Raw genomic sequence first — 11,564 nt, 5'->3', positions numbered from 1 at the left:
GCAATTAGTTCCTTGCACCATGGTGTTGCGTCTTCAATTCAACTGAGCAAGAACAAATATGATAAAATGCCTCTTTCATATCCCGTTTATTAAATAAAAAAGTGCTACTCGTGCATAATATTTATCATATGGAAGGTTGACTCAAATTCCGTTTTAAATTATTTCCTTAGCTTGGAACCTATAGCCTTTTAGAGTGAATCAGTGAGACGGTGATGCCAAGATAGATGTGTTTTTTTAGGGGAGAAGTCTTGCTAGCCGGAGGAATTGGGGATCCCACACTTGCTTATTGGAATGAGAATTGAATCCCGGGTGAAGGAGGTTCTCCAACCATTAGGCCAACAAAAAGTACTCCACAAGTCCATATAAGCAAATAATAAAATATGGAGTACAAGTACAACGTATGTGTATATGGAGTTATTGTCTATTAAATTTTAAGATTGTAAGGAGTCTTTTTAATAATAATAATAATAATAATAATAATAATAATAATATAACTAATATATAAAGCTAAACTTTTAGCCAGGTCACGAGGTATTGACACTTGGCGTTTCAACTTTTCGCCAAGTGTCGCGCCACATTTGATAGATTTAAATAGACGATTAAAAAATTAATTTAAAATTCTATTTGGATACAATTTTAGGATAAAATTGTTAGTTTAGAGTTTTATTTTCAATAAAATACTAATATTTCAGAGGTACAAATTGAATTATAATTTTGTTAAAAAAATTTCAATAAAATATAGCAAATCGTCATAAAAGCACATCAATTTCCTAATTAATTTTGTATCAATGATATATTTAAAAATTTGACATATAGATTAAAAATTTATCTTCAATAAACAACACGGGTATCGCACGGGCACAAAACTAGTAATAATAATAATAATAATAATAATAATAATAATAATAATAATAATAATAATAATAATAATAATAATAATAATAATAATAATAATAATTATTATTATTATTATTATTATTATTATTATTATTATTATTATTATTATTATTATTATTATTATTATTATTATTATTATTATGAAAAAAATGTCCTAACTAATTTGCTAAAAATGCTCTTAGTTTCTTTCTTGGCTTCCTCCCTCCCTCCATTTCCAGAAAATTTCTCTCTAACAACATCTCTATGTCCTCTTCATTCTGGTGTTGAATTTTTGGTGCACTAGTCTTTCAATCATGCCCTTTTCATATTAAGGTTTTGCGCCCTTCTCTATCTCCCAATTTTATTTTATTTTTCATGTACAAGTTAATTATCTATCAAAATCATGAGATAATTAAACAATTGATGCTTAGAATTATTATTACAAAATTTAGCTACGTTTTGGATAAAGAAACTTGCAATTTGCGTTATGTCAAGGGTGTTTGTTTATATATTGCACATGTACATTTATTTGTTATGTTCAATTCAATGTTATTTATTTCTTGATATTACACAAAATTTTGATAACAAAAGTATTTAATAAAATGGCGCGTCTTCTCTAGAAATCGAATAAAAGCTTTCGACTCATTCATTCGTGCGTACTCCACATCGCTCATTTGGTAGAGCGTTACTCTTACAATTGTGTCATTGCTATATATGACACCTTTGTCTTATGTTAAAATGTATGTGTTCAATTAAAATCGACACAATATCTAGAAGTCGTGTCATTCAAATTGTTGTAATAAGGCTCTCATGTACGATTTATAGTCGATATTGCTATGCATAACTTGTACAATTCTAGTGCAGGATTATTTTGTCAAGTTGGTGACATTTGATACAGGTAGTCGTAAATATTAATTTCGCGACTGAAGTATTGACAGTCACAAATATTCAGTAGCAAATTCAACAATTTGATGTAGTGTATAAAGAGCTTACTTCCTCAATTTGCTTTAGTTGATCTACTTCTCCACGAATTTAGATATGTCGGCTTACAAATCACAGGTCATGAATGGTCAAAGAGAAAAATTCGTAAGGTATACGAACTCATAATCTTGTAGCATTATATGTTCATAATTAACTTTAGCTATAGGTTGCTCTGCTTTAGCTTCATTCTTATACTAATTGTTCGTGTCGAATTTTGTTACATTGATACTACTAGTCTAGATTTTGTTTAAAAGTGTGGCAGGTATAATGGTTTCTTATATTTTGACAGACTAAATAAAATGGACTCATTCTCAACAAAGAACAATGACTCTACAAATCGTTTTGCCTTCAGTATAGAAGGACTGAAACGTAGTGTTTATAAGTCACAAAATTCAACAAGGTCTTTTAATATAGGAATGATGAAACCTCATGGACTAAGGACAATTGGTAAATCACTACGATCAGGGGTTACTCGAGCAGTGTTTCCAGAAGATCTGAAAGTGTCTGACAAGAAAGTGTTTGATCCTCAAGATAAATCTCTTCTTCTTTGGAATCGACTTTTCGTTATATCTTGCATCATTGCAGTGTCTATAGATCCTTTGTTCTTTTATCTACCTATAGTTGAACATCAGAAGAATTGCTTAGGCATGGACTATGGATTAGCTGTTACAACTACGACTTTGCGTACCATGATTGATGCTTTCTATCTTATTCACATGGCTTTTCAATTTCGTACTGCATATATTGCACCATCTTCTCGAGTCTTTGGACGTGGTGAGCTTGTTATTGATACCGGAGAGATTGCTAAACGTTACCTACTGCGCTATTTCATCATAGATTTGTTAGCTGTTCTGCCCTTACCACAGGTATTATATGTACTTGTAATATTTTCTTGATGATGTCAAGTAGAGGCAATGTTATTTCATTGATTCGTCGTTCTTGGTTGTGCAGATTGTGGTCTTAAAATACCTTGTTAAAGCTCAAGGGAAAGGTATACTAGAGACAAAGAAATGGTTGCAAATAATTGTATTTTCACAATACATTTTTAGATTTGCTAGGTTTTATCCTCTGACTTCAGACTTGAAAAAGACTGCTGGTGTATTTGCTGAAAGTGCTTGGCTTGGAGCTGCTTATTACTTGCTGTGGTACTTGCTCTCTAGTCATGTAAGCGCGTTTAAATGTTATTACACTCTTTGTAAGTGCGTTCTAGTCTTGTTGTGGTATGTTTTGCTACGTGGAACAAGCATGGAAACACAATTCGCTACCTGATTTTGTTAAACTAGTCTAAAAGTGTACTACTAGGCCATGTACCATGTACCAATTCGTAGTTTGTGAGGGTATTAGCGAATTTGGTAACAATGGCCGGGTTTGTTTGTTTTAGTCTTGAAGGCTATATGCTAAGTGTCGAGGACATCATTGCAGATTGCTGGGGCGCTATGGTATTTATTTGCTGTGGAACGCATAGATACATGTTGGAAAAATGCATGTCAAAGACAAGGTCATAAATGTGATAACGATTTTTTGTATTGTGGGAGTCATGATATGGCTACTTTCGAGGTATGGCAAAATATTAGTGTGGATGTTCTTAATAAGATGTGCTCAGTTGAGGAAGAAGATTCAAACTTCAACTTTGGAATCTATACACAAGCACAATCCTCTAAAATCGTCGAATCTCAAACTTTTGTTAATAAATTTTGCTATTGCCTCTGGTGGGGTCTTCAGAATCTAAGGTTATTCGCAACTACTAAGCATTTCTAGTTCTGCTAAACATGTTAGCTATTTAGCCTTACTTTTTAACTCGTACATTTGTTGTACTAACGGCTCAAAAACGTTAATTTTTGCAGTACATTGGGTCAAGGGCTACAGACTAGTACCTATCCAGGGGAAATTATATTCTCTATATGTCTTGCTATATCCGGTCTTATTCTTTTTGCACTTCTGATTGGAAACATGCAGGTATTTCCTGTTTCGTACACGATTTTCTATTGATTACTAGTCAGTTTTACCTGAAAATGAAACATTATTAAACCATGTAGGGCTTAATTTTAGGAAAGAGATGTGACTTTGAACTCTGTAACTTCATGTTGTTGTTTGCAGACGTATCTACAATCACTTACTGTTAGGCTAGAGGAGATGAGAATAAAGAGGCGCGATTCAGAGCAATGGATGCATCATCGTTTACTGCCACAAGTTCTTAGGGAACGAGTAAGACGATATAACCAATACAAGTGGTTAGAAACACGAGGAGTTGATGAAGAGAGCTTGGTTCAGAGTCTACCAAAAGATCTTAGGAGGGACATCAAACGCCATCTCTGTTTAAATCTAGTCAGAAGAGTAAGTGTCTGAACTGTCAACTATACTAATTGTCAGAATGTTTTCTTTGAATTTTGGTGGTTCTAACTTCAACTTAATATGTATTTCAATTGTGCTTGGTATCTTTAGGTTCCTTTATTTGCAAATATGGATGAACGACTGCTCGATGCCATATGTGAGCGACTGAAGCCTAGCTTATACACCGAAAACACCTTCATTGTCAGAGAAGGAGACCCAGTCGACGAAATGATCTTCATCATAAGGGGACACCTAGAAAGTGTGACAACAGATGGTGGAAGAAGTGGATTTTACAACCGAGGATTGTTAAAGGAAGGAGACTTTTGTGGCGAAGAGCTTTTAACATGGGCCTTAGACCCGAAATCCAGCATAAATTTACCACAGTCAACAAGAACTGTGAAAGCTCTCACAGAAGTAGAGGCCTTTGCTTTAAGAGCAGAGGAGCTGAAATTTGTTGCAGGGCAGTTTCGAAGACTTCACAGTAAACAGGTGCAGCACACCTTCCGGTTCTACTCTCAGCAATGGCGGACTTGGGCAGCTTGCTTTATACAAGCTGCCTGGAGACGCCACATGAGGAGGAAGATAGCTGAGCTTCGACGATTAGAAGAAGGGGAGGAAGAGGATTATAATGATTATTTAGAACATGGAAACAGGTCAAGTAAGAAGCGTAGAGCCAAGGGTGATGAAAGTGGCTCTAGCCTTGGTGCTACCATCTTTGCCTCAAGGTTTGCTAGGAACGCTCTTCGTGGAGTCCATAGACTTCGTAGTGGGAACAGCACCACCGGCTTGGCGTTGCAGAAGCCTCCTGAACCTGACTTCTCCAACATTGATTGAGGTTTGTAGTCATGATTTTAGTTAGCAGTATAACCTATGTTATGTGATAGAGTTGTACTATGTTTTGCTTGGGCCAATTAAATTGTATAGTTACTTATATAGTTTGAATGGTATAAGGTGATATAGAATGTACTTTGTATCATTTGTGTGTTACATTTAGAAATGACTAGAGGAAATTGCCTAGAAAATAAGATAATGAAAACTTAAAGAGGCAATCAAAGAGAGATGAAGCATATGAAGTATGAAGTTGATGATTATTGTAGGTGATACAAAGAATTTGACTCCATGATCTTGTTATAATTTAGGTGTACTCAATTATCGTGTCATCGTGAACAACAAAATTTGTTTAACGTCTTGCATATAATTTACTTGAATTCTTCGAAACCTTTTTTTTCGTTCCTGTTCACAATCTCCATAGTGCAAAATTTTGTTTTCAAATTTGCATTTCAGAAAAGCTAATCTTTACATGATTAATAAAATTTATTTGCCACTTCATTTGACTCACGTTTTTTTTCCCATAATTCTTTTGTTATTATTTTACTAAAAGACATTAAAAAAAAAAAAAAAAAAAGTAATTGTTTCTTTTAAAATAAAACAATACAATTTGTCCCTATAAATGCTTAAGAACAATGACTTTTTCTTAATGCTCTATAACTTTTTTTAATTCTTAAATAGAAAGTTCTCTTGATATTAGTTTTCAAGAAAAGATGAAGGAAATAAACAATGTTTATTGGCACTATCAAGATTTTTAATTTTAATCAAACTCGTTCTAATGGATTTTGTAATGGACCGTTTTTCATGAGTGGGCCCGTCTTCTTTTAGATGCAGAAGTATGTTTGGGCTAGGAATTCTAAGAACTTTCGTCCAATCCTTTGATTCTCAACTGCCAACTCGCTTAAGCTTAAGCACATTGATCGTCAATTAGTAGTGACAAAATTAATTTGTTATTCTCAAATTTCACTGTTCAAATGTTCCATTCAAAGGGGTGTTTGTGGACTCATATTTAATGGGAACGTTGTTACTTTTTAAGTATAACTCCGGACACTGGTGAGTTTGTTCTGTAAGACACTTAAACGGATACCACAAAGTCTTATATGTGGCTGGCCGGTCAGCGCTAGCCACTGTAGGGATTACTTTGCTAGTGTAATGGAGGTTACTTGATCAGTATTAAAGGGGTTACTTCGTCATTGTTATGAAGTTATTCGGTCAATGTTATAGGGGTTACTTTGCAAGTGTAATGAGGGTTACTTGGTCAGTATTAAAGGGGTTACTTGGTCATGGTTATAGAGTTACTCAGTCAGTGTTATAGGGGTTACTCGGTCGGTATTATAGGGGTTACTTAATCAATGTTACAGGGGTTACTTTAAGTGGCCACACGGTGTGGCCGACCGCACACAAAACGGGCTTAACAGATAAAGATATGAGCTTTAACTTATAACGTCTCATAAACTAATTCGATGTATCACAAATTGGTTTTATTAGAATGATCTCTAAATGAGATTTGATAGGAGATTTTAATTTCACTGTGTTTATTACTATGAACTACCATTGTCCATTAACGAGTAGACTTTTTGAGTTTTTTGTGCTTGTAGTATCGCTCGTTACCTTGGTTACTGATAGAGTATAAAACATATTCCTGGGCCTCAACCATCAGTTTAAGCTTTTGGTTGAGTTGGTCCTCTAACACTTACGATGAACCTAACAACAACATGCATTATTAGCACTGATTAAACTGTAAGTTCAATGGTGATAGAGCTCATCGAAAAAAAAAAAAAATTCTTATCTTGGCATTGATCAACTGATGTGTAGTTCTTATCAACGGGTTTGTAATAATAAAAACATGCATTTAATTTGCAATATTGAATAGCTTATTGAGATATAACTAATTGTTTTTATCCAAAAAATTATGTACATAATACATCAAATGTTCTTAATGCTCATAAGATCAAATCTATATAGGTAATCTACTTAATTTGGTTATGAATGATAGCCATTTTACTAGTGATATGTTAGTGGTTAATTATGTGAGATATCACATCAAAAGTTGAAGATCATTTTTCATGTTAATGGAAACACAACACTAATCAAATATTATCAAAACCAAAGGTGATCAAACCAATCCGTATATTATCAAATTAAAGATGAATAATCAACTTGGATCATACCCAGTATATGACTTTGACCTAATAATTTTACATCAAATATGTGATCCCTTTGATTTATTTTTCTCCATACATACTTTGCACTCTCCCAATCCAAATTTGATCAGACTAATTTTGTTTTACACGTATAATTATTCCTGTGACAGTTTATTCTACTTAATTTTCTATAGATAAATCTGAATTGTGATTTATAAATATATGCTATGTATAAGGCATAAGAATGTCATATAATGTTGTATATACTATATAAAACTTACAGTATTTAGGTTATTTTTGTTAATCAATGAATAGACTATTGACACAAATGCACCACATCGGGTAAAAGAATGCCATTTAATGTCTATTGTGCACCAAAAGAACACAAGTACATAAAATGAGTAATACAAGTACATATGTGATAGAACATGTGATTTTATGTGATAATAGAACATATTTTACATTATCTTGTTCCTAATGTCATGCTCTTGTACATAACCACATGTGTTTACAATACTACATGGTATAGCATATCAAATTAGTATTAAATCCATGCATCTAATTAATTTAATTATTAAGGGTGTCTTTTATTAATTTAACTTTTATAATTCAATTCAACTCATAAAACAATCTCACAATAACTTATGATAGAATTGAGTTTTTTTTTTCCCATATTTAAATTTTGAACAAAAAACTTTAATTTGTAATCTCCTAATAACATATATATACGAATGAAACACATAAACAATATCATATAAGACTATCCCGGCCCTTAATATAAGGATATACCATAATATATATGGCCATATTGTTTAAGGGTTTATTCTCTTCAACTTAATTTTAATTCAATTCAACTTAGTTCAGCTCAGTTTTTATTTTCCTTCTCTCGTAAACAATTCATTTCATCAACTCAGTTCAGTAAATTAAAACAGGCCCTAAATCCGCAATGTTCCTACGTGAAATCCAGAAGATTGGACAGTTTACAATATAGGAATAGAGCCAAAAACAAGAAATGAAAAAGTGGGGTAAGCACTTAAGATTGAAGCAAGCAATTGAGCCTTTTGGAGGTGTTTCTACTACAGGGGTTGCATAGGCTGACTACCTCGAAAAGGAGCTCTGATCTGTTTTAACTGTAACGGCAGTGCACGTGCAACTCAGCACCCACAATCCTCATTCACCATCTTGTCGACTAACAACCCATTTATGCATGCCACTGCTCTTTCTTTCTTTCTCTCTCTTCTTTATGTTTTCTCAAATTTAATTTTTCATTCATTCTCGTAAATGGAATAATCTATCTATCAGTCACCTAGAGGTGGCCAGTGGGCCGGGTTGGACCCAGCCCACCCTGACCCGCACGGCTGGTGGGTCAAATGGGTCCAGCCCGGATCCGACTCGGCACAACCCGGCACAACCCGTTTGAAAAGGTGGGTGCGTCATGGGTCCAAAAATTCTAGGCCAGCCCATTTCGACCCAGCCCATTTTGACCCACATGATTCGGCCCAACTCGTTCAACCCATTTCGACCCACGTGATTCGACCCACCCAACCCACGAACCCACCCAACCCGACCCATCACGCACGGCCCACCCAACCCACCAACCCGCACAACCCGCCAGCCCACCCAACCCGCCAACCCGCACAACCCACCAACCCGCCCAACCCGCCAACCCGCACAACCCGCACAACCCGCCCAACCCGCCAACCCGCACAACCCGCACAACCCGCACAACCCGCACAACCCGCCTAGCCTAACAGCCATATTCCAAATAATTTTCAAAACTAACGGCTACTTTTTTTTTGAATTTGATGAAGAATGTTAACGGCTAGTTTTTTTGTATTGTATGATCATCCCCTCAATTTTTCCTATAAATACCAATTCCATTTCATTGAAATTTCCACACAACTCAAGCTTTCTTTCTCTCTTACTCAAAAATTCTTAATTGTTCTCAAATTCTCAAGTGTTATTTAGTGTTATATAGAGTTTTATTTTTGTTAAAAAAAAATCTCCTTACTATTATTATTAGTATTCTTAAGATTCTAAAAAAAAAAAAAAAAAAAAAGTTCTTCTCCATATTATAATTAGTAATCATAAAAAAAAAAAAATGGGCTCAAGAGGAGGAATGGGAAGGAGTCAAAGTGGTGGTCGAAGTGGTGGCCAAAGGAGTGGTGGTGCAAATTTTTCGTATGAAATTAATACGGAAAATTTAAACCAATTTGTCAATGAATATGGAGATTATGGTTTAGGAGATGGGCAAAATATTCAAACGTCTCCACCACAACATTTCTCCCACCAATCATCGAGTTCAACTATGCCACCTCCATCACAACCAACATCTCAACCTTCATCTCAAGGTAATTTCTAATTTAATTTTTATTGTTATGAATATTTGAAAAAAACTATTATTAATGATTATAAAGTTCGTTTAGTTCCAATTTTCTATGATTTATAATTACCATGAAAAATGCGTTTAAATAATTATAATTAAAATATTTAAAATTTAAAAGCTTATTTTCATGAATAGCGTTTAAAAATTAATTTCAATAATTTGATTTATGAAAGGTGGTGGCGGTGAAAGTAGAGGTCGAGGACACACTTCTTGGGTGTGGAAACATTTTGACGGTGTTGACGTCACACCCCCGGGATGGCAACCCGGTCAACCAAAGAGGTTCACGTATACATGCCTAGTTTGCAAGGCGCTAGGTGCAAATGACAAGTCATATAGTTGGAAAACGGGAGATGGAACCGGAACCTTTAGTCGGCATTTGCAAAATAAACACGACTTGTTCGAAAATGGCCCCCGTCCTTCGGGGGGTAAGTTGCCCGTCCAAACACAATTGGGTGGATACATGAGCCATCTACCAGGCGGAGGTACACCTTTCCATTATAATAAAGATAGAATGATTGATGAAATGAGTACTTTAGTTATTGCTAATGAATACCCTTTTAGTTATGGTGAAAATGCAAATGTTGAGCATTTTAATAAAGTTGCATTACAACCTGCATTTACTCGTGTCCCCCGAAACACCCTAAGACGTTATACACAAACTTCTTATTATAAATATAGGAGTGGTTTGATTGAATTATTTCGTACTTTTGATGGTCGTGTTAGTTTTACAAGTGATACATGGACTTCTAGTATGGGCGAACCTTTTCTTTGCATTACTGCTCATTGGGTGGATGATGATTGGTTTATTCAAAAACGTATACTATGTTTTCAAGCTATGGAAGAAAGGCATACCGGTTTTAACATCAAAGTTCGTATTTTGGATTGTTTAAAAGAATTTCACTTGAATAATAAAGTTTTTTCTTTGTCTCTTGATAATGCAACTGCAAACACAAAGTGTATTGACTATTTGAAAAATGACTCCGAGTTGCATTTGTTGTTGGGTGGTAGTCTCTTGCATGTTAGATGTTGTGCTCATATTTTGAATTTGTCTGTTCAAGAGGGTCTCGCTGAGTTGCAACCATTGCTAAACCCAATTAGAACAGTTATAAAATGGATTAGGATAACTCAGTCAGTTAGACGAAAGTACATAGCTATGTGTAAAGAAAGAGGTCTTAAGAAAAGACAATGGTCTATTGATACCCCTACCCGTTGGAATTCTACTTTCAATTTGTTGAATGATGCTATAAAGTATCGTGATATTTTGACCCAACTTTACAACGAGACTCGTGTTGATCCTACTGAGTTATTAACCGAAAGTCAATGGACTAATGCTTCTTTTGTTCGTGATGTTTTAAATGCTTTTGATAGTGCAACTCATATTTTCTCTTATATCTACGAGCCTAACATTCATTTAGTAGTAATTGAGTGTGTTAAAGTTGTTCACACCATCGAAGAGCATATGAAGATTGATGAACTTCGTCCCGTTCTTGATAGCATGAAACGTAAGTGGCATACTTATTTTAGTGAATTTCCAATTATTTATGGAATTGCTGCTATTCTTGACCCCGGTGTCAAAGCTGAAGGTTTGGAAAATCTTTTAGAATTTTATTATACAAGTTTAGGAATCGATTATGATGTTAGTGAATATATTAACAAATGCAAATCTGTTTTGGGAGACCTTTATGATCATTATGCATCTATTTATGGTTTTGATTTAGCTACACCAACTAATACTAGTACTTCCGATTCTAGATTTGGTTTTCTTGATAAAGTTATGAAAAAAAAACACAAAGCATCTACATCATTCTCATCATCATCTTCTTCAACACTTGCTATTAATGATTATTTGTCATATCAACATGAGACCAACAACAGCTTTCAAATTATAAAATGGTGGCAAGAACATCAAAAAAGTTTTCCTATATTAGCGAGAATTGCAAAAGATATACTTGCAGTTCCCGCTTCATCAGTTGCTTCCGAGTCTGCTTTTAGTGCAGGTAGAAGAGTGTTAGATGAAA

At 34.6% G+C, this 11,564-nt stretch overlaps 1 protein-coding gene across 1 annotated transcript; it reads left to right on the top strand.

Moving 5' to 3' along the window:
* Positions 1-2,012: 2,012 nt before the first annotated feature.
* Positions 2,013-5,188, top strand: LOC145582802 (putative cyclic nucleotide-gated ion channel 8). Its single transcript, XM_081639827.1, has 6 exons — positions 2,013-2,723; positions 2,809-3,021; positions 3,280-3,587; positions 3,702-3,813; positions 3,955-4,191; positions 4,300-5,188. The coding sequence occupies exons 1-6, from the start codon at positions 2,157-2,159 to the stop codon at positions 5,020-5,022; spliced, it is 2,160 nt and encodes a 719-aa protein (XP_081495953.1). The 5' UTR covers positions 2,013-2,156; the 3' UTR covers positions 5,023-5,188.
* The last annotated feature ends 6,376 nt before the right edge of the window (positions 5,189-11,564 follow it).

This window comes from Chenopodium album, chromosome 2 (assembly GCF_948465745.1).
Source record: "Chenopodium album chromosome 2, dcCheAlbu1.1, whole genome shotgun sequence".
In the NCBI taxonomy this organism is placed as follows: domain Eukaryota; kingdom Viridiplantae; phylum Streptophyta; class Magnoliopsida; order Caryophyllales; family Amaranthaceae; genus Chenopodium; species Chenopodium album.
This window is presented reverse-complemented; position numbering and strand designations above follow the sequence as displayed.

Bases quoted from the DNA above. Each gene is read 5' to 3' on its own strand.
- LOC145582802 (XM_081639827.1), top strand. From the start codon at position 2,157: ATGGACTCATTCTCAACAAAGAACAATGACTCTACAAATCGTTTTGCC. The intron at 3,022-3,279 runs GTAAGCGCGTTT...ACATCATTGCAG, and splicing joins GGTACTTGCTCTCTAGTCAT to ATTGCTGGGGCGCTATGGTA. The intron at 3,588-3,701 runs GTTATTCGCAAC...TAATTTTTGCAG, and splicing joins TGGGGTCTTCAGAATCTAAG to TACATTGGGTCAAGGGCTAC.